At 43.0% G+C, this 24,077-nt stretch overlaps 1 protein-coding gene across 6 annotated transcripts in view; it reads right to left on the reverse strand.

Annotated features, from left to right (window-relative positions):
- Window positions 1-24,077, reverse strand: part of LOC133486621 (diacylglycerol kinase beta) — a 141,771-nt gene that overhangs the window by 78,691 nt on the left and 39,003 nt on the right. For all 6 annotated transcript variants that reach the window (XM_061792045.1, XM_061792046.1, XM_061792047.1 and 3 more), the window contains 14 exons: window positions 21,883-22,035; window positions 20,702-20,751; window positions 20,355-20,429; window positions 18,465-18,584; window positions 17,497-17,614; window positions 17,310-17,398; window positions 16,504-16,620; window positions 11,876-11,974; window positions 9,351-9,461; window positions 9,189-9,262; window positions 7,226-7,300; window positions 5,803-5,888; window positions 4,466-4,555; window positions 3,433-3,593 (listed from right to left, as the gene is read on the reverse strand). In XM_061792045.1, the coding sequence (XP_061648029.1) occupies window positions 3,433-3,593; window positions 4,466-4,555; window positions 5,803-5,888; window positions 7,226-7,300; window positions 9,189-9,262; window positions 9,351-9,461; window positions 11,876-11,974; window positions 16,504-16,620; window positions 17,310-17,398; window positions 17,497-17,614; window positions 18,465-18,584; window positions 20,355-20,429; window positions 20,702-20,751; window positions 21,883-22,035 (1,418 nt within the window). The remainder of the gene's footprint in view (window positions 1-3,432; window positions 3,594-4,465; window positions 4,556-5,802; window positions 5,889-7,225; window positions 7,301-9,188; window positions 9,263-9,350; window positions 9,462-11,875; window positions 11,975-16,503; window positions 16,621-17,309; window positions 17,399-17,496; window positions 17,615-18,464; window positions 18,585-20,354; window positions 20,430-20,701; window positions 20,752-21,882; window positions 22,036-24,077) is intronic.

Here is a 24,077-nt window from a genome sequence, read left to right on the forward strand (position 1 = left end):
AGCATTTTATTTTCAAGGGTACACACTGGAACTCAGCATTTTGGCACGGAAAGTAACCTCACACGGTACCGGTGATTTTTTATTTTTTTATTTTTTTAGATGGATGGAACCAAATGCTATAAAACATTGATTCCTTTCCTTACCCACCGATGAGGCACATGTGAGACAACATTTATGTGAATTTTGTCCCAATTCATTGTGATGTAAAGTTGCTACGGTGCAGTTTTAGCTCAATGTTAATCTTTTTTTTCTGTCACCGGCTCTTACATTGCTTTGAAGACTAAAATAAACACTAAAACCCATCAGTGCAAAGGTGCAACCAACCGTTTACCTTGTTAGCTGTCTCAATGTTGTCATCGACGTATTTTATTGTTTCACTCACCCAATTGACTGAGAGTTGACTTCACTGAAGCTCCGCATGGTGTAGGCTGAGGCTTGAAGTGCATCACACACTGCACATCGTGAAAGCCTCCTTCGCACAATATAATCTTATTCCAAGTGGTCTGGTCATTAATTTTAACAACGTTAAGACACACTTTTGTTCGCCGCTGCCGCCATTGGACACAAGCACATCTTGTGCGAGTTCTTCTTTGTTCGTTTTCGCCACTTCTTCTTCGGGGTCAGCGGACTAGGCATCGATACTGGGAACTGAAATTTTAAATTTGAACAATTCCGGGAGAACCGGAACGTTTGTCCCGGTTCCAATCGGTTCTCGATCGTCATTTAGCGTGGTATAGCAGTGGTCTAGAATATTGTTGGCCCTGGTAGGACAGTCAATGTGTTGCTTGTATTTAGTGAGTTTGTGGTTGAGTTTAGCTTTGTTAAAGTCCCCAAGAGGGGTGAATCTGGGTGCTTTTTTTTTCCATGTTCGTTTACTTATTTGGCAAGCTTTAGCAGTGTGGCGTTCGTATGAGCCTGGGGAGGAATGTAGACCACGGCGAGGATGAAAGAGGCGACCTTTGCGTGGCAAGTAGAATGGCTTACAGTTCAAAACAGCGACTCCAAGTCCGGGCTCCAGTGTCTGTTGAGCTTCGAGACATCAGTACACCATTTTTCGTTGTAGAAGCATATTCTGCCGTCTGGTGTTTTCCCTGATAGCTCCGTGACGCGGTCCGCTCGGTGTAGTTGGAAGGCCGGGAGCATTACGGGGTCATCGGGATGCGTTCACATAGCCATGTCTCCGTGAAGCACAGGGCAGCGGAAGGTCCGAAGTCTTTTCTGGTCTTTGTGAGAAGATGAAGCTCGCCATTTCATTGGGTAGAGAGCGTAGATTTGCGAGGTGAATCGATGGGAGCGGCATTCGGAATCCTCTCTTCCGGAGCTTGACCTGCACTCTGGCTTGCTTCCCCCTGTGCCGTCGCCTCAAAGTGCCATATATCACAGCCACTCCACCAGTGAGTAACTCAGAGTAAAGAAATTGTGAAAGTTGGTGAAAGAAAGTCCGGAGTAGACTCCCTAATGTTTAGCAAGTCTTGCCTTGTGTAAGTAAGTCGCGTAACGTCTCCAAAGGCAAACGAAAAACACAAAAACAGACAGAACTAGAGAGCTCCTTATCGAGGCGACCACACGGTTACCACTGGGAGCTCTTATTAAAAATGCATGTGCAATGTGCAACGCCATTATGACCCAAAACAAACGTTTTGAAAAAACATAACCTCGAAAATGATTCAGTTACGATTTGTTAAATTAAACTGTGTAAAATTGTTTGAGACTTCACTGTTGTGTCAAGATGCCAAACTTTATTTTTCAGTACCTGATTAGAACACGTTTAACTTGCGCTTATTGTGAAATGCGCCCCTACTTTTATTTAGTAAATGAGAGAACATTACACAGTTGTGCTGATATGTTTGATTACCAGGGCACAATTTGTAAGATGTGTACAAATTCTTTATTTTGCTCTAATATCATTATATCAGTGGCATAAAAATATCAACGATACTATCGTTTATCTTGAAAGTTTTTGGGAATATATCCATCCATCCATCCATCAATTTTCATTACTGCTTATCCTCACTAGGGTCGCGGGCTGCTGGAGCCTATCCCAGCTGTCTTCGGGCAGGAGGCGGGGTACACCCTGAACCGCTCGCCACCCAATCGTAGGGCACATAGAAACAAACAACCAGTCGCACTCACATTCACATTCTTTTTTCCACTGAGTACTTTCTTACTCTTACTCAAGTAAATGTTTGGAGGACTACTTTTTACTTTTACTTCATATTATTATATTATTATTATTCAAGTCATATTATTTTAAAGTAAGAGTACTCTTACTTGAGTACAATATTTGGTTACTCTACTCACCTCTGAATACCTAGCCTGTTAGTCAAATGATGAGTTAACTGATATCTAATTATTTTGTTATGTAGCCAGTTAGTGAGTTACCTAGTAAGTTAGATACCCTCTTAGTTAGTGAGCTAGATACTTACAGGATTTGGTTTGTTTTCAGCTCACTGGTCAACAACTATCTAGTTAGTTAGTTAGTTAGTTAGTTAGTTAACGAGCTGCAAAATAGTTATTTATCTAGTGAGTGTAATGACTGAGGCTTCATTCAAGTGAGTATCGACTCCACAGCTGCTGCGTTGCCATGACGATGCTACACTGTTGATGTGTGACAACACATAACCATTTGACCAACCTGAAGATAAATGTGTGTGTGTGTGTGTGCGTGTGTGTTGTTCCACAAAAAAAACAAAAACAAAAAAACATAAATGAGTCCTTTGGCCAATAACTCCATTGGAACACGAGTCGATCAGAAGATGAGTTGCTCAGTAACAGTAACCTGGCAACCAACTGAATCAACCAATGAAGAAAGTTGTCCAAAAGGGAACAACTCAATGATGCATCTGCTACATGTTGACGTCATCTTATTATTAGGGTGAGGCATTACATGCATGTATGTAAGTACATATTTTGGCATACAGTACTATGAAACAATGTTACCTGTGTATTATAATTTAGGAATAGTAAATTGAAAGACAAAATACAAAGGATATTTATGATAATTATGGCGAGAGGACAGAACTGGTAATTCACATACAGTAGCTACCGAGACCATAAAAATGGATGCACACAACACGGTGCAGTGATCATAGTGCAGTCTACTGGAATGCCAGTCAGAATTACAGACGTCATCTTGTAAAATCATGTTTTATATTGGGTTGTTGGCATGCTTCTTACGAGGGTTGTTGTTTTTTTCTGACCCAAAAAAAAAAAGATTTACTAAATTCCTTCAACGGGTTGTTGGTTGTTTTATCCTGGCTGTCAAACGCAAAACATGTAACTCCATATTTATATATTTTTAAGAATGTCTCATCCAAAACACAACAGCTGGAGCCTATCCCATCTGACTTTGGGCGAGCGGCAGAGTATGCTCTTGACTGGTCACCAGCCAATCGCAGCAGTAACGAATATGTTACAGTTAAACATTCCTACCACTCCGATAGAAAAGTAGTTGTTGACGATGTTGTAGGGCACCGGGTCGCCCTTCTCCTCCTTGTCATCGGGCACGATGTCGATGTTCCAGCGGTCCAGCACCACCTCGATGCTGTGCTCGATGTCGCACAGGAACTTTAGCAAACTGCCCCCCTCGTATCCTGACAACACATTAAAACACACATTTACTGTAGTGTATATATACAAAAAATAGAACAGAATAAGCCTTATTTGTTGCACATTGGGTAAATTATGGACAATGATGCATCAAAACACCAAAAAAATGGCTGACCGAATTCAATGGTATATGTGATATTTCTGTGAAACGTCTTGGCTGACTGATCGTGATCATTTTGGTTCAAATCATTTGTGGTGGTGTATAGAGGCAAATATCATAAAACAACATATCCCATAGTCAAAATACTCCTGGGTCTAACTTTAAATAACTGCCTTATTGTAAGTGCCTTTATTTAACTACTATTAATGTGACTCTATTACAGTGGATTATGAAACTCATAGGCAGTACTTTATTACATATCCTGTCAATTTATCTTCAAGCCGAAAAATATCGAGCAATTGATGATATTTTCTCTCTGGGTGACTCACGGTTGAGCAGTGTAGCTTGTCACATAAGATGGTAAATCAAAGAAATGGCTGTGTTGCCACAAGCTCGCCTTTTTTGAAATATCCATTTGCCTATTTTTTTTTTTTTTTTTTTACAGCAACTTCATGAAAACTGTGTGCCCCTCATCCTTGAGTAAAAACTCATGATTCAGGCTTTAACCGCTTTCCACTTAACATCTTAATAACCTTTTTTCCCGTCATGAGGTTACATAATGCAGCCACAGTACATATCTTTATTGCCATGTAATTCTATCATGTGGATGTAATTCACATGCTGTGTACAATTTCGCACATTTTTGTAAGCTGGAGTATCACAAACAAATATTGTTCAATAGTCTGTTTCCAATAAACGGTTTGCACTTTTAAGTCATGACTTTGCCTGCGTAGGGTAGCACGTAAGGGGTCTCACCTCCCCCCCAGCGTAGGCAGCGTGCCAGGTCGTTGCCTGTCCCCAGCGGGAGGATGGCCACCGGGGGGTGCCGAGCGAAGTTGGCCTTGTCTGCAGAGACATATTTCGGTTGTCACATTTGCTCACCCGTAACTGAACAGACAAGATGAAATGGCAGGGTTTTTTTTGTTTTTGTTTTTTTTTTTCAAAAAGGTTTGGAGGCTTTCATTTGCATTAATATCATCGGTCATGACGACCTCACAAATTTTCTGTTTCAAAACATTTTTGTCACATAAGCAGGCAGAGGAGTGTTTGAAAGTTTGAAAGTTACATTTTACCATACTTTATATCCAGGTGAAACTAGAAAATCGTGAAAAACAAAAACAGATTGAAGCTAACGCATACATCGCTAACAGACAAAGGAGTTTTGATAGATTCAAATGACTATGTGGAAAACCGCGTAGCTTTATCCAACAGACAAAGACGTGCCTGTAGATTTTTAAGGGATTCATATGACTGTAGACGACTGCATAGCTTTATTTGTAGCTTGCATTTATCTGCATTAGTTTACAGACCATACCCCTGCTGTACATTGTTTACCATCAACAAAGGGTCCTTGGGTCCCTTGAAAGCAGTAGCTGGTACCTGGGCCGTCAGTGGGGAGTTATCCACCTCTTAATACAACCATTATCACGTTGCAATTATAGAAACCAAGAAGCAATCAATACTATACCAAAATGTAATATAACAGCACAAAAACTTTCCATGTATATCATCTGGAGCAGTTCAGAATGTATCTAATAACATGACAAAAACATAAAGAATGTGAATAAAATACTTTTGAAATGTATTGATGTGTGCTGATTGCTACAGATGTGTTTTGCCAGTCTAACTTGCCTTGCTCTGTCTGACCATCAGAGGGCCGAAAAATGGTGCTGTTATTGTGAGGTGAATTTGCCATCTAATTGGTGATTGCTAATCTAGTTTGAAATGCAACTACTGATTCTGAAGGCCCTGTGCAGATTAGATTGACATGGCATCTGACACACAGAGGCTGAAATCTGATGGGAAAATAATATGCCTGTTGGCAATAAATCTATAACATTTCATGGAAACACTATTTTAATGTAGGTTGTACTGTAAATAGAGGTCAAATGTAGGGGTTCAAATGATATGTGGATGATTGCATAGCTCTATCCATAGTCTGCATTTATCTAGGTTAGTTTGTGGTTTGGAAAAGAAAGCAAAAAAAAGTTCCTTTCAACATTTTTTTTATAACACATCACAATTCTGTGCAGCATCTCAAATTGAGAGGGTTGACATAAATACAACTCAATTGAGTGGAGTCCTACGGGTACCTATACAGTCCAGGATCCAACCCACGGTGCCGTCGCCGCCGCACGCAAGCACTCGGAAATCAGGAACGTCGTGGAAAAAGTTGAGCCTGGAGGGACATATGTGATAATATGTTAGCTTCACTGGTGTTACTACTGCTTTCAGCAAATTTCCCAATTGCCAAAGTTCGTAAAGGCACGACACAATTCTGAACAATGTTAGCAAGACACCGATCTGGTCGCTATGGTAATGACAGATGCTATTCAAATTACACAATTGCCATGGAAAATTATCTTTGTTATTAATGTCTGCTAATGTTATCAGTAGTGTATTGAATGCATGTGGTATTTACCATTTATGCTTATTTCAGATTTATGGTGGATTAATGGCACGATGGCACTATGTCATTATGAAACCCTGAGTGTAAGGTGTGTCTCATAAAGTGACCCCTTTGCAAGCCTAGGAATGAGATGAAGAGAGACTGTCCATCCACATGTGCTCACTCCACCTTCACCATCTTCAACTGAGAGTTTCCGATGCGGGCGCGTGACCTTCAAAGGGACCTTTCATCTGAGTCGGGACAAAGGTGCCGATGGAGGCTTTCATCTGTGGCAGCTGCACGTGGCCAAAGACGCCTTTTACTCTGGCCAGCCACCTGGCGCTCAGCGGAACATTAACGCCCACGAATAGTCCCGGGTATACAGTACACACCCGCAGAATTCATATGATACAGGGTACAAAGGAATATCTTTGTTATAGAGTAGAGGCATTGACAGTCTGCAATATTGTTAAGAATATTTCTGCCAGGTCTTCAGATTTTATTTCTTGTAAATTTGTATTTGTTTCCAGTATGAAGATGCAGAGGAATTCAGTAATTGAGATGTAACATGGAAAATACCATTTAACATGTTCAGATGCTTCTATCTGTCAAATCTCATCACGTTGTACTTCTTTTGAATTTATGTTGAATCTTATCATATGTTCCCATGGATCCAGAGAAAATTAGGGTTTGTACCATTGCTGGGAATTGTGGAAATAGCTCAGTGGTTAGGGGGTTGGAGTTTCTGTACACATGAGTCACTTCCATTGTCTATGTCACTGTGAAATGTTCATTAATCCACTTAATCCCTATTGTCTGTTCTGCACTGGGATTTTTATGAGCGACAGTCTAACACATGCGTGTGTTAGTGGGCCAAAACCAATCTCCCTCTCACCTCGCTGCCAGCTGAGCCCGTTGCTATGGCACCATGGCAACACTCGGCCTCTTTTGAGAGACAAGTTAACCCTGTAGGCGACCTACATCCATTGGATTGCGTACCTAATGTCTTGGCTGCTGAGTGTCACATAATTTATTATCTATTAAAAATAATTGTCAATGGGACTACTCAAGGTTGAGGATGTTGATCATTAATTAGATTTCAATCAAAAGAATGCATAGCACTTTACCTGACCGCTGGGCCACCTTGGTCCAAACTGTGCACCTGCCGTGGGTTGAGAAGGTACCGGAACTTCCTGAGAACCCTGAAGAAGAAGGAGAAGAATCCAGTTTGGAAGGCCCGAAAGAGAAATTAAAAATCTTGTCAAATCTTCTTTAATTGTATCTATATTTAAATATTTATTTTAAATGGGTAAAAGAACAGAGGTGGCAAATGTACTCACACTCTGTACTTTTGTAGAAGTACAGATACTGTACTTGTATAAAAAAAAAACTGATAAAAGTAGAAGTACTGATTCAACTTAAGTAAAATTCAGTCTGTACTTTTTTATTTTTTTTACTTTTACTTAAATACAAAAGTAAAAATAAATGTTTACTGCCACTTACGTATATACAATTCCCTCTGTGATAACAAAAAAACAATAATGTACCAATAATGGTTTCCCTTTTTATGAACTTATGAAGTGGTCATAAAAATTTATTTTTTAAAATCCACTGCATCAAAAAAATAAAAATAAATAAATAAATAAAATTATATATATATATATATATTTTTTTTTTTTTAATAATCCGCCGGCTATGCCATCAAGACACCGCTTTCCCATAGCGTTGTTTGCATTATGAACTTTCAAAAAAAAATAATAATAATAATAATAAAAAATGTAAAAAAGCTGAACTCGCAAATGATATTGAACTTTCAATTTTTGAATGCCAGAAACTGCTGGTCACAAGGCACAATGCATTTGACACAGATGAAACAATCCTCTTCGAAATGAGGCCATGAATGGGGAATGTCGTGCGTCTCCCATTCTGTTCACTCATATTCGTGAATGCTTCCTGGTTCACGTTGTTTTATGTCCCTGTCCTGTCCGTGTTTTATCCACCTGAAGGTCCCCAATTGAAGTATTTTTTTGAGTAAATATCACTAAGGTGCCTTTGAGAGTTCGCATTTCAAAAAAAAATTGTCCGAAATGTTCCACTGAACTTCATATTCACTGTATTAAATTGATGTTATGCTGTTAGATATGCACTGTGACATAGTGAACATTTTAAGCTTGACAACATCCAACTGCACACATATGATTAAAACTATATAACATAAATCTAAATATTTACTATGCAACTAACCACTGTTTCAGCCTCCACGGAAGAAAGAAAATGCTGACAGTAATGAGGATTTCTTAATGGCACAGTTACCCCATAATGACAGGGTGGACAGCAATTTCAAGGAGACATGCAAAATGTGCAATATGATCATGAAAATAGAATATAGATGATCAAAATGATGGATGGGTTTAGCAAATAACTTGTTCGGGAGAATAAAACCATGATTTGATTTTGCATAATTTGCACTCCAAACACTGCGGTGAGCAGAGTAGTGAGTGGCACATGCCAAAATCAAGTACATGAAATGAAATGAGGAAAGAAAATGGTATATAATATAGAAAACACATTTTGAGAGAATGATTGTACTGGCATGTGTGCAAATGTTTGGCCACTAGTAATAAGACCTCGGAGTTTCATTATTCGGCTACATTTTCGTGATGACTGAGTGACCCTAAAGAAGATACCAAAAGCACTTCATGGTGATAATTTGCTTCGTTTTGTTGTCTGTGGATGTTGCTAAAAGTAATGATCCTATTTTGACAAAGCAAGGAGTAGAAATTACAGATATCTGTTTTGAAAAGTAGGGAGTACAATCAAAGGTCCGCAGAAAATTAGATAGTCAAGTAAAGTACAGTTACCTGAAAGTAACAGTATTTGTACTTTGTTTACTACACTACTTAGGCATTTTCAGAAGTCAGAACACATTTTCTTCATTTTTCACTTCCTGTACTGTTGGTAAATGTACTGTACTGTTTTGGAAAATGACGTCATTGTCAGATGCCAGTCAGAAGCAGAGAGCTGAGTGAATTTCTTGCTTTGGAAGGGGAACCACCACTAAACATTTGCAAAAGGTTGACAAAATCTTACCGTTCCCCCTGTCTTCCGCCACTTTTGGGATTGACCAGCACCAAAAGCGGGTGAGTGCCTGGGAAGGGTGAGATCTGTAGAGAGGAAGTTGTATCAACAATGTCAATTCTTTAGCCGACAGATCAAGTTTTGCTTGGAGACCCACCATGAGCGTTGAATTACCTGCAGGGCTTGTCCGTCTCCAGGGGAGAATTTGAACATCTTGTTGATGTCGTCCGGGCTGATGCCGGGAGGCGATTCGCCCTCGCCGCGTTTCACCACTGACTGGCGGTCCTGAAGACAAGACCGGTGAAAGATGACGCGAGTGGAGTCATGTGCAGCTTTAGACCTTAAAAGAATAAATCATCCATTCATTCATCTTCTATGTCGCTTATCCTCATTAGGGTTTTTTTAGGTGAGAGATGCAGGTACATCCTGGATTGGTAGCCAACCAATCGCAAGGCACCTGAGACAAACAATGACTCACACCCACAGACAATTTCGAATCTTCAACGTAAAAAGCATGCATGTTTTTGGAATGTGGGAGGAAGTCAGACCCACGCAAAGAACAGGAAGAATATGCAATATGCCTGCGCCGAGGTTTTAACCCATAACCTCAGAACTGTGAGGCAGCAGTGCTAACCACTACGCCACTGTTACTATGAGAATTGTATACATTCTAAAATACATTAAGTGCAACAACAAGCCCATTTTTCTGCATATATGACCTCATGAAAGTATAACACTCAGAGAATAAAATAAAATTGCTGACATCACATTCAAATGTTACAGGTAACCACAACGCATTCCAGCAGACATCTTCCTTTAATTTGAAAAATTGATAATAATGATGTGTATCAAGCAAAATGTAAGAGGTAAATTCCAAACAATGAGCAAGTATTTTTTTTTCTTAGAGGCTCTCTCCTTATCTTAAAGCCACAAGTATTTTTATCATGACTTTTACTCACTTTATTCGAAAACAAACATCCGTACTTTCTCCTCCTTACTTTGCAAAAATGCGTTTCTTACTTTTGCACCCTCAGCAGATGACACAAGGTCAAAAAGATGTAAATAGATAGGTATAGGTGCATATAGGTACGACAGCTACATTTAAAGTCAATCGGTTGAGATCTTGTCGGGTTTCATGAGGCAGGGGGGGGAAAAAAAAAACGTAACGAGGGAGCATTAACAACCACGACAACAGAAGCAAGATATTCTCCATCTTTGGCCTTATTTAAGAGAATGGTCTGATTTGTAGCGAATGGGTTGTCTACCAGCATTTTCTGTCACTCAATTGGCTACTTTAGCAAAGCTATTTCTTTGAATATAAAGATAGATGATTGACATGAGCGAAACACTTATTTGGGCATAGAATATTTTTCGTTGCGCCAACTGTCAAGTTCTCAAAATGGTTTTGGAGATCATTTGACAATTAATCTGTACTTCTACTTCAATACAGTCACTGTTGGGAAGATGACTTTGGAAATCAGGTTAGTTACAATTACAAGAAATCTAATAGTAGTGTAACTATATCACTTAATTTCTCAAAGTAATGTAACTAATGACATTTAATTACATTTTGATTAACTTTTCTTAATTTTGAATGAATGCATCAACAGGACCGTTGAATGTTTCCGCTAAAAAAAAAATGGATTAAAACCATAGATCATTATTTTGGAATTAAGCATATATTTCTTCTTTACGACCGGGGTTCAAAATCCGGCCCCGCCTCTGTGGAGTTTGCATGTTCTCCCCGTACCTGCGTGGGTTTTCTCCGGGCACTCCGGTTTCCTCCCGCATCCCATAAACATGCATGGTAGGTTGATTGAAAACTCTAAATTGCCCGTAAGTGCGAATGTGAGTGCGAATGGTTGTTTGTCTACGTGTGCCCTGCGATTGGCTGGCGACCAGTTCAGGGTGTACCCTGCTTCTCGCCCGAAGATAGCTTTTATGTGTTCAAAAGTGTCACTGTGAGTCTAACCTTTTTGAAATCTCAGACAATTAAATTAATAGATTACAGCACAAGGTGGCGCTTCGAGGTCATATTTGGAAACATATGTCATGTTTGAGACAAAGTCAGACTGGCATATGACTAGCCAATCACAAGCGTCAGTTTCAGAAGGAGGAAGTGATAGGAAAGGAAAAACTGAGCTCTTGCGGCTATTTTTCAAAAGTAACCGAAATTGTAATCATGCGCAACCTACTTCCGTATAAGGCAAAACAGGTAAAAGCACTTCCTCCTCGCTCGATGAATGGCGAAGGGGACCGTAATAGAGCACCCGTGGGAACTTTAAACGTTGACGTCTTTTTTTTTTTTTTTTTTTTAACACAAGATGTCACCACAGAGCCACAAAAGATGACTGAAACAATTTTAGTAAGTTCGGCTTCAAAACAATCCCGTCATAAATCCTAGTTATGCTCGTTAGCGTAGCATACACAGGAAGTCAGCTATCGCGGTTTCCGCTTTTGGTCACGTGCCGTTCCGCATACAGCAGATGACACATTTTCTGCCATTAATGTAATGGATTACATCATTTTTGTCCTGAAATGACGTAATGTAGTGACACGTAATTAGTTACTGCCCAACAGTGAGTACAGGGTGTGAGCACTTTTGCCACATCTGTTTCATGTTGGTCGCTCAGGACAGCCCCTGTCGTCAGTCGCCATTGTATAATGTGGTACAATATGGAGTGTAGAATGTGACTCACCAGGACAACAGGACAAATGTAGGAGGGCAGCAGAGTATGGTCCCTTAAGGCCCCTCCGTCACACTCTGGCTTCACGTGGGACGCACATTTGTTGTGGAGCTGCGGACGACAGCACGAAGACGCGCACACAAATGTGATAATTCAGCCATTTTCTCAAGAGCTTGTCTTCAATAGGGTCGCTGCTGTGCTGGAGCCTACACCAGCTGACTTTGGCCGAGAAGAGATTGTTCGCCAGTCATTCACAGGGCACATGCAAACACACTCGCATTCATTCCTATGGACGATTTCCATCCATCCATCCATCCATCCATCCATCCATCTTCTACCGCTTATCCAAGGTCAGGTCGCGGGGGCAGTAGCTTTAGCAGGGACGCCCAGACTTCCCTTTCCCCAGCCACTTCATCCATCTCTTCCGGGGGGATCCCCAGGCGTTCCCAGGCCTGCCGAAGGATGTAGTCTCTCCAGTGTGTCCTGGGTCGTCCCTAGGGTCTCCTCCCGGTGGGACGTGCCCGGAACACCTCACCGGGGAGGCGTCCGGGAGGCATCCGAATCAGATGCCCCAGCCACCTCATCTGGCATCTCTCGATGTGAAGGAGCAACGGCTCTACTCTGAGATCCTCCCGGATGACCGAGCTTCTCACCCTATCTCTAAGGGAGAGCCCGGACACCCTGCGGAGGAAACTCCTTTCGGGCGCTTGTATCCGGGATCTCGTTCTTTCGGTCACGACCCACAGCTCGTGACCATAGGTGAGGGTAGGAACGTAGATCGAGCGGTAAATCGAGAGCTGCGCCTTTTGGCTTAGCTCCTTCTTTACCACAATGGATCGATACAAAGTCTGCATCACTGCAGACGCTGCACCGATCCGCCTGTCGATCTCCTGTTCCATTCTTCCCTCACTCGTGAACAAGACCCCAAGATACTTGAACTCCTACACTTAGGGCAGGATCTCATCCCCGACCTGGAGAGGGCACGCCACCCTTGTCCGACTGAGGACCATGGTCTCAGATTTGGAGGTGCTGATTCTCATCCCAGCCCCTTCACACTCGGCTGCGAACTGCTCCAATGAGAGTTGGAGGTCACGGCTTGATGAAGCCAACAGAACCACATCATCTGCAAAAAGCAGAGATGCAATACTGAGGCCACCAAACCGGAGCCCCTCTACGCCTCGGCTGCGGCTAGAAATTCTGTCCATAAAAGTTATGAACAGAATCGGTGACAAAGGGCAGCCTTGGCAGAGTCCAACCCTCACCGGAAACAAGTCCGACTTACTGCCGGATATGCGGACCAAACTCTGACTCCGGTCGTACAGGGACCGAACAGCCCGTATCAGGGGGTTCGGTACCCCATACCCCCGAAGCACCCCCCAAAGGGCCACCTGAGGGACACGGTCGAACGCCTTCTCCAAGTCCACAAAACACATGTAGACTGGTTGGGCGAACTCCCATGCACCCTCGAGGACCCTGCCAAGGGTGAAGAGCTGGTCCACTGTTCCACGGCCAGGACAAAAACCGCACTGCTCCTCCTGAATCTGGGATTCGACTTCCCGACGGACCCTCCTCTCCACCCCCCCTGAATAGACCTTACCAGGGAGACTGAGGAGTGCGATCCCCCTGTAGTTGGAACACACCCTTCGGTCCCCCTTCTTAAAAAGGGGGACCACCACCCCAGTCTGCCAATCCAGAGGTACTGTCCCCGATGTCCACGCGATGTTGCAGAGGCGTGTCAACCAGGACAGCCCTACAACATCCAGAGCCTTGAGTAACTCCGGGCGAATCTCATCCACCCCTGGGGTCTTGCCACCGAGGAGCTTTTTAACCACCTCGGCGACCTCAAGCCCAGAGATAGGAGAACCCGCCTCAGAGAACCCAGACTCTGCTCCCTCTTGGGAAGGCGTGTCAGTGGAATTGAGGAGGTCTTCGAAGTATTCTCCTCACCGGCTCACAACGTCCCGAGTCGAGGTCAGCAGCGCCCCATCCCCACTATACACAGTGTTGATGGTGCACTGCTTTCCCCTCCTGAGACGTCGGATGGTGGACCAGAATTTCCTCGAAGCCATCCGGAAGTCTTTCTCCATGGCCTCACAGAGGTCCTCCCATGCCCGAGTTTTTTTTTCAGCGACCACCAAAGCTGTATTCCACTTGGCCAGCCGGTACCCATCAGCTGCCTCAGGAGTCCCACAGGCCAAAAAGGCCCGATAGGACTCCTTCTTCAGCTTGACGGCATCCCTCACCATTGGTGTCCACCAACGGGTTCGGGGATTGCCGCCACGACAGGCACCGACCACCTTACGGCCACAGGTCCGGTCGGCCGCCTCAGCAATGGAGGCGCGGAAAATGGTCCACTCGGACTCGATGTCTCACCGTCATTGCGCACGTGAGCATTGAAGTCCGCCAGCAGCGGGAGCACTCTCCAGCACCCCCTCCAAGGACTCCAAAAAGGGTGGGTACTCTGAACTGGTGTTTGGTGCATAGGCACAAATAACAGTCAGGACCCGTCCCCCCACCCGAAGGCGGAGGGAGGCTACCCTCTCGTCCACCGGGGTGAACCCCAACGTACAGGCGCCGAGCCGGGGAGCAATAAGTATACCCACACCTGCTCAGCGCCTCTCACCGTGGGCAACTCCAGAATGGAAGAGAGTCCAACCCCTCTCGAGAGGACTGGTACCAGAGCCCAAGCTGTGCGTGGAGGCGAGTCCGATTATATCTAGTCGGAACTTCTCGACCTCACACACCAGCTCGGGCTCCTTCCCTGCCAGAGAGGTGACATTCCGCATCCCTAGAGTAAGCTTCTGTAGCCGAGGATCGGATCGCCAAGGTCCCCGCCTTCGGCCACCGCCCAGCTCGCATTGCACCCGACCCCTATGGCCCCTCCCACAGGTGGTGAGCCCATGGGAAGGGGGACCCACGTTACCCTTTGGGGCTGTGCCCGGCTGGGCCCCATGGGTGCAGGCCCGGCCACCAGGCGCTCTCCTTCGAGCCCCAACTCCAGGCCTGGCTCCAGAGGGGGGCCCCGGTGAACCGCATCCGGGCAAGGGAAACTTGAGTCCATAATTTGTCTTCTTCATATGGGGTCTTTGAGCCGTGCTTTGTCTGGTCCCTCACCTAGGACCTGTTTGCCATGGGTGACCCTGCCAGGGGCATAAAGCTCCAGACAACTTAGCTCCTAGGATCATTGGGACACACAAACCCCTCCACCACAATAAGGTGACGGCTCAAGGAGTGGCCTATGGACGATTTAAAATCTTTAATTAACCAACACTGCGATTGGCTGGCAACCAGTTCAGGGTGTACCCCGCCTCCTGCCCGATGACAGCTGGGATAGGCTCCAGCACGCCCGCGACCCTAGTGAGGAGAAGCGGCTCAGAAAATGGATGGATGGAATTAACCAACATGCATATTTTGGGGAACGTTGGAGGAGGACTGAGGGGGGGGGGGGGGGAAGGAGACCATGCAAATTCTACACTTACATAATACACTGAATACAAAAATAGTGCTAAGTATGATGTGATTTACATATTATACAACAGTCTAGACAGAAAAAGACTTGATGGCATTTGCTTGCTGTTCTGTGGCGCAGCTTTGATGTTAAAAACAAAACAGTGATGACATCTAGTGGATATAAGTAGTATTGCAACCAAACGGCACACCAAAAATAAAAAGGACATTTGTGTTTGGTAGCTATTACTTTGTTGCAACGATGCTTCCTTGTAGTAAACTTTATACCGTTGGTAAGACTGTTTATTTCCCTTTTCAATGATACCATATTTTTAAGGAACATACATTTGTGGGATCAACAGCACAGCTGACTATGTATGTGGGTTGGACCCTTGAAGAAAAAAATGCCAAATCTTCTCTGGCAGTGCCAACCATCTTATTATTCTGTTGCCAATGACTCTTGTTTTGAGCTTCTGGTGCTCCCACCTGAGAGCATGGGCCTTGCTACAGTGGTCAGTAGGTTTTTGCTCCAAGAATCAACATGCTCCATTTGACCGATCTGGAAAGGTAGGGCTCGTGCGAAAGAGGAAGAAACAGCTGGAAGTTGGGGGACTGTTCAATGTGGACGCGCCATTTTTTATTTTACTTTATTTTCAGTTTACAATATAGTGTACACGACTGCGCACTGGCTACAGTTTTTGCTTGCATCTTAACAACATCCTGTTTTAGCCGTTTTATTTCCGTGACAAAAGTATTTCGGTCCGATTGGGCCATTTTCAGCTGAATATTTTCAGTGGCTGAAAATTCAGTGCATCACAACTTTTATATCTATGGTCTATAAGTGTTTTTCATCGAAATATTGACTATGATTATGACTCTACTGTACTATATTGCACTGTGCTGCGTTAGTTTCACTTAATTATCGACTCATGTATGGATCCAGTGTACGTCTCTGCTATAGGAATGGAACGGCCTCATAAACCGAGAAGCCCTTGCAATCTGTTACAGGCGCAAACGGTTGCAATCATAATGGCTTTATCGCCTGTGGAGGCCGTATTTTGGGTAACATTTTGACAATCATAACTGTCAATAAATCTAAAGAGCTTTTAGTCACGGAATAATAAATACAAGACAATAAAGCAAAAGTGCTTCACCTTTAAAGTGTTCGCATCCATCCATCCATCCTTACTCACAGTGATCTGACACCACACACAGTGGAGGCCGGTCAGGCCTTGGTAACACTTGATGCTCCTGTGACATCGGTCACACTTGGTTGGGGAGTTGCCCTCCATCCACACGTGCTGCATAGCCTACAGACACACACACACACACAAACAAGTCAATCAAAGTTACCACAGAATTTTCATGTGTAAACAATAGGTGCCAGGGTACTTCCGGGTGGCAGAAAAGTAATTGAAAACTGCACACTTGGAGTGATATTTGTTGTGTTTGGTGTTGCATCCAGATATACCCCCAAAAGGTTTCATTTTTTTTTTTTTTTTTTTCAAATTCCATCAAAATAAATCCAAATGAGTCCAGCGTAGCCTTTTGGTGAGGAGGATAAATCGAGTGAATGTCGTAAATCGTTCTCAGAGAAGCTCACAAGACGTGGTAGCAACTTTGAACGGGACCGACAGGGAACCAAACCTCCATCACCTAGGTTATGTGGAAGGGATTTTCTCACAGGTCTGTAAAAAAAAACTGTAAACTACGGTGGGAGAGAAGAAGGCTAAAACCACCATTCAAGCCATTTACCCTGTTTCCTTAATTGCTCTGCTTTGGTCAAATGACATACTGTACAAGGATATGTTTACCAGTGGTTCCAACGGAGAAAGCTCAGTCTCTTGCCACCCGGGAGTACATACAGTATGATGTGTGTGTGTGTGTGTGTGTGTGTGTGTGTGTGTGTGTGTGTGTGTGTGTGTGTGTGTGTGTGTGTGTGTGTGTGTGTGTGTGTGTGTGTGTGCGTGTGTGTGTGTGTGTGTGCCTGTGTGCTCACGTTGGTGTGCCTGCGAGATTTGGCGTAGGTGCTGATGCAGGCGGCAATGTCTTTGGACACACAGCGCTCGTGCACGGTGTACTTGCATACTATCCATCCCCCCCCAAAAAAAAAGAAAAAACACTTTTTAGTGACAAATTACATGTCACATACATGTACGTTAGCATGGTCATAGCTACCCACTCACAGGAGCAACAGAGGCCCTGCTTGCGCACGCCCAGCAACATGGTGTGACAAAAGTTACAATAGGCCGGTTTGTTGAAGTGCTTTAGGCGCCAAACGTGCTGGCCGTCCTCCTGCACATTCTGGTGGGAGAAATACAAATGGTTGCTTTTTGCATGTACACAATAAATAAATGACGAACTTTGAAATGCACAATTTAGGAAAAACACTTGGATGTAGATTTAAATGTGGAAATCCATCCATCCATTTTCTGTACCGCTTATCCTCACTAGGGTCGCGGGCGTCCTGGAGCCTATCCCGGACACCCTGAACTGGTCGCCAGCCAATCGCAGGGCACAAATAAACAAACAACCATCCGCACTCACATTCACACCGACGGGCAATTTAGAGTCTTCAATCCACCTACCATGCGTGTTTTTGCGATGTGGGAGGAAACCGTATTTGTGTTATAATTAGTATGCTGTTTTGCAACAGCTAACCTCAAAATCTTAGGAGCTTTGCCACCAACCAGCCCAGGAACTTTTGAGTTCCTCCTAGCAAAAGGTTCCTGTGGTCCATGTGGTTTGCGTTTCCATCGCACTAATTAGTTCAGGATAGCTTAAGTAAATGAGGCTGAAAATTTCCAATATTTTTGAGACCTTTAAAACCTAACCCTTTATCCAGGTGAGGCAATTACAACTGATTCCCATTTGCAATGCCAACCTGGCTGCAGACAGTCTTTGAGGTAGGGAGTTATATTTTATACAGGTAGGTTTCAGTCAATTAGAATATATTAATTCAATTTTATTGAGATGACATATCTAAATAGATTGTGCAACAGAAGGTGACAAATGTTTACACCTTGCCAGAGGTCTCTTGTGTCTCATGAGTACATTTGTTCACTGAAACCCCCATGAATGACATCATTTAGACTTTAAAGACATTTATAGTTGTAATTTTTGGGCAAGAAATTAGAGAAATGTGGACACAAACCGCATCCATGCCTAGCAGAACCAGTAAGGGGATGGTGGTCAGGCCTCCTCGGATCCACTCTTCCAGGGTGACTGTGCCGTCCCGGTCGTAGTCGATCTCCTCCATCATTTCCTTCAGAATCTACAATAGTAGAAGCAGAAGCACTGAGACACCCTTTCTAGCTCAAATTAGATTCGGTTCGTTGAGATTTCGACATACAATACACCGTGTAACCCCTCAAAAGTAGCAGAATTTGGTGCTCAAACCTGGAGACTGCGTCTCTGTGGGTGTCTATAGGAGAAGTGCCCAAAATTATTCCAGTGAGGGCCACATATGGAAAAATGGAAGGAAGAAGGGGGCTCCACCTCACCTTGTGTTTATGATGTATGCTAAACCCAATTCAATACCCTGCAGGTCAGGGGTTGCCAACCTTTTTGAAATTTTGCACTACTTCTTTGTACTGATTACTGTGAAGGGCTACCAGCTTGATACACGCTTCTGAAATTAAAAATGTGGTCAAATACTTTTAATAATATGTTGTTATAAATATTTAAACCATTTTAAAATAATGATATTCGTCGAGGAGAAGACATGTTATTTATTTCTCTCAATATTTATCAGCAATGATTTAACAAGGTAGGAAACAGATAACTATCAATATGCAACACTTTATTTCTATAATTATTTTCAAGCGATCAATTCTACAACATTCCTAGGATTTCACAATGTCCCATCGTTGGTGATCTATTTTTAAAACCAGGCCCCGCTTCTTGGCCAACATGTGCTAAACATACAAAAATAAAAACAAAAAAAAACAGAAAAAACGGTCTAAATCTCAGTTTGGTGTTATCGGTGTGATCATGTGACATTTTCAATAATGTATAATACGTTGTATGATTTAATTTCCGTTATTTTATATAATTTTATTTTTACACATATTTTTATTTTTCATTTAGAAATGTGTGCTATTTTTGCCAATATTTTATCGTTTTTCTTGTAATCTTGCAGGCCGTGTTTAATATTATTATTAGAATATGGGACAGACCAATAAAAAATGTTCAGTGGGTTGCAAATGGCCAGACTTTGGACACACATCATCTAAAGGAGTGGTTCTCAACTGTTGTCACCCTGGGCCCCGGGATTTTCCTATTGTTGCAAAGTCACAACCCACTTTCATACAAGTTAAGAACAATAAAGCCTGTTTTTGTTTAAAAAATAGCCCGTGAAAACACATTTACAGTATGTTATATTTTCCAATGCCATTTCAAATGAGTTTGCTGTACCGCCAAAGGCATATCGCTTGTCTTGACGTCCACCGACCAAAGCCTCAGCTGCACTATATTTGTTTTCAGAGAAAGGAAAGCGCAAGAAGTTACAGTTCTTTCAAGGGGAATAGGGGTGCGAACAATAGTTGGACATTCTAGATATTTGACCACAAGTAACGTTACAAAAGTCAAACTGTGTTCTCTTTTGTTGATGGGGAGGACATGCAACAACTAACCAATACGACAAGATGAGACCTGTGAGGTGATAACTTAATATAACCTGTGCTCATTGTTAGTTGTCTTAGCACAAGCAATTAAAGCCTATAGTGTGCCTTAGTTCAACCTATTAGTGAATGAACATCATATCACATGCATGTTAGTCAACTAGTGTTGCTGAGCCAGCACATTGAGGAAGGGTGGCCCCAGCCCGCTCCATCCACAAGGGGGCGCCAAGCCAGCAAGTCTATCCCGCGGGGGACCCAGCCAGGGGGGACCCCAGCCACTCCCCAGGAGCCACGGTGGTCCCCTAGCCCAACCAAAGCCCCCCGACCAGTCCCAAAGGGAGGGGCTAGTGTACCGGACCACCCCACCTCATGCCAATTATTTACTTTACAGTGGTTATAAATGTGTGTACTCTGTTGCTCACCGGCCGTAGTTCTGTCGAGTCCCACTCCAGATACTCGGCAACATGCACCATTTGATTGATGATGCGGTCCAGCTCCTACCAAAGATCCCAAATAGGACAAAACAAAGCATTGCGGCACATGGATCACACAACCTCTCACGTCCAAACGTGATGTAAAGACATGCTACTAAGTCTGCAATGTTCTGTTTATGCCTCGGAACCTGGCTAGCATTAAAACGGACTGAGGGTTACAAACGATCTTAATGTCAACACGCCGCCTGCCAACCAGCTTCTATTCTTAGCACAATGGGTAAGTAAGGAGGACGGAAAGACAACAGAAAGATGAAGAAGATGGTGGGGAAACTCACCGAACTGTCCAGGACGCCGTTGCCGTCCGTGTCGTACAGCCGGAACATGACTGGAAGGGAGACGAAGAGAGCGCTCATGACTGCTCAACGGTCAGGAATGCAGTTCACATGGCTGAATATTCCTTCCCGTGAGTGGAAATGAGCCTCTTCAATGTGCACCCAAGTCAAGTGGGGCTTTAGCATCATAGCATGATCAGTGATATGTACAGCGAAGCCCTGCATATCCGCAAATTAACCTTTGCACAGATGTTACTGGGGAACCTAGCCACCGCTATTCGCTGAAAATTCGCTTTTTCCTGTTTCCGTGCTCGGGCTAAAGAAAGAAATGTTTTACTTGCACGCCATCTTGTGGTATCTTGTGCCAAGGAACTACGTTGAAGCGAGTTGAGGAGATTCATTTCGACAAAGGTAGTGCTTTTTTTTTTTTTTTTTTGCCAACTTGTGACATCTTGGTGTCAAGGAATTACAGTAAGGTAAAGTGAGTTGAAGAGTTTCATTTCGACAACAGTTGTGCTTTGCAACCATCTTATGGCCTCTATAGGCAATTATTCATCTTTTTAGGTGGGCACGAAACGTGGATTGTCGCTATTTGCGGCAGGGATCGGACCATAGCTGCTTGTGGACCGTCCCACTAATAGACAGCGGCGTGTCAAAGACAAATAATCGCCCCAGGTGGCATGCGCCGTCATTTCACTATTGTTTGCCATTGTCCACACGCAGACATTAAAAAGTGAACATGAGAAAAGGACATATCGAAGAATAATGTAAACACACTCACTCAAATGTATTAGAGGGAGATTTGCTGGATGTTGTAAGGATGCTCTTACATTACACAGGGATTAGCATTCTCGTCGACTCTGGCATGTGCTCACTCCACAGCGTTGTGTGCTTCCTTGACAGGATCTATGAGATCTTCATTTTTCCATTATAAAACACTTTGATTTGATTAAAAGTCCATTTTAAGTTGCGTGTGTGTTTTTCAAACATTATGTTTGTGCCTTATGTTTCTATACCCATTGTGGGCATAAAAGTGTTTAATGTATTAATGTGTGCAGATGGCTGACGACATGTTTCGCGAGACAAACTGTAACGGTTTTGCGATGACCTATCAATCAGTGGAAAGTTATTGTCTGAGGCGAATTAGAAACCTGATTCATTCTGTCCCCATGCCTGTCACTCACACTCCAGCTTGTCCTCTGGCGTGCCGCGCTCCAACAGGGAAAGGTAGCAGACGATGTCCTTAAGGAAGACCACCTGCGGCACTGACTGAGGGGATCCTTTGTGGCGCGATGGGCTCCTCCGCAGCGACAAATGCTTCTCAGAGCGGCTTCTCTCTGTCGATGTTATTTTAACATCAATCAACAAATCAAACAGTGATCTACGGTGTAGCACTGTTGTACAATCGCATTATTATTTTTGTGTCTGTAAATGTAAATTTAGTTGAATACAGATTTTCTATTGGATCTTATTGTACATGTATAACAAGATCTTTTTGTTAGAGTTTTCCTTTGCGTCTACGGGAAATTAAACTAGGTTAATGACATTGAAACACTGTTACAATACATACAATACATAAATGGCTAAAACATCTCCATGACATCATTATCAATATCTTTCTGCCCTGCCTCTCTGTGTGGTATGGAACCAAAAATGTAACGAAGAATGTAAAAAAAAATCCCCCCCCCTCCAGATAATTAAGATTAGTACAATTAAATCAAATTAAAATGGACTGGGCAAAGAACATAGATGGATAAAATAGGATGTAAAGAATTGAACAGTTTGTGGAACATGATGAATTCATTACAGCTCCTCCTGCTTTGTGCGATTCGGCTACCGGGGAAAGTGCGTTAGTCATACAGATACAAACAAAATTTTACAACTACTGTGACTCAATAAGCTGCAGTCATTTTTTTTTTTCCACAAAGGCTAAAGAATATGTGCCTGTATTTTTACATTGTCTATATGTGTTGTTGCACCGTTTGTGTTCAAATAGCCATTGCTTAAAGGGTTATAACTAGGCTTTACACAATCAGGATTTTTGGTTTCACCAATCAGCGAGTTGAAAAAAAACAATAACCGATCACCGATCCAATCACAAGATGGAGCGATGTGTCTATTTAAATGACTTGGTCATTTACTCTATATACTTGATGAGCAATCGTCAGGTGTGCCGTGGGAAATTATCAAATTTTACTGAACTGCTCAAAAGCATTATTCCTTTACAAGAAATAACGTATCTTTGTTCCTCTGTTTATGTCAGTGAGGCATAGTAACAGACATAACAAATAAATGCTGTTCTATTAGATGGCAAGATGTACATAGAGTATTTACCGTGTATCTACATTTTGTGACATTTTTGTTTGTTGGTGTGCCGTGAGATTTGCCAATTGTAAAATATGTGCCTTTGCACCATAAAGGTTGGAAATCACTGCTCTAGTCAGGTCATGTATTCTAATCAATCAGGGCAAACCATCATTGCAACATGACTGAAATAATGGGTGCTAACTGACTGTAATTGAATTGCTTTATTGTCATGAAATTACATCACACACACCGAAACTTGAGAGCATGATTCCACATAACGCCGGCATGTTTACTTACAACCATTAGTGCTAGCACTAGCTTGCTAGGCGACATAATGTTTTGTTGCCTGCTTGTGAGCCGTATCGTATTAAAAGTACGTGACCATACCTAAAGCAATCCTTAAATGAACGGAATCTCCCGAGCACCGGTGACCCCCACCACACGTTTTCCCCCCATTGTGTTCCTATAATAACGGCGCCATGTCGTCGCCATGGTAACGAGTGTATCCGGTCGCGTTTGAGTTGACAAGATAAAGCCCAGTGATCGTAAAAGACGGGAGGCGGTGGTGTCGGAATACAAGATTTTATTGCAGTAGTCTGACATAGTGCAATCGTGAAAGACCGAATTTGTCGTGTCATCTGATCAGGGCCTTACGTGTTGTCTGTCGCACACCGGCAACATGTTTAAAAAAAAATAAAAAACTTTATTGGCTGTCAGATGTTTAAGATTTTACAAGGCTAAAAATAAACTAGTTTTTCGATTGGTACACAACGGAGTAAATGTCTTTTGCGGAGATTGGCAAATTATGACATTAAAGCCGATCAGCCAATCAGCATAAAATGATAATTATCAGCCGATACCGATCAAGCCGATCAGATAGGTGTAAAGTGTAGTTATAACACAACAACAGACGCTATCGGTTAGCCCTTCTGAGGCCTTCTGCATTGTTTCTTAGCATTAAGCTAAGCAGACTTAAGGCAAAGCGGTCGTGTCTCAATTTTTTGCTCTTAAGTCAGAGAAAGAACTTGACCGAATGATGGCTTGTATCTTGAAAAACTTTTAAGTCTTGTCT

Source organism: Phyllopteryx taeniolatus, chromosome 12 (genome assembly GCF_024500385.1).
Source record: "Phyllopteryx taeniolatus isolate TA_2022b chromosome 12, UOR_Ptae_1.2, whole genome shotgun sequence".
NCBI classification, from domain to species: domain Eukaryota; kingdom Metazoa; phylum Chordata; class Actinopteri; order Syngnathiformes; family Syngnathidae; genus Phyllopteryx; species Phyllopteryx taeniolatus.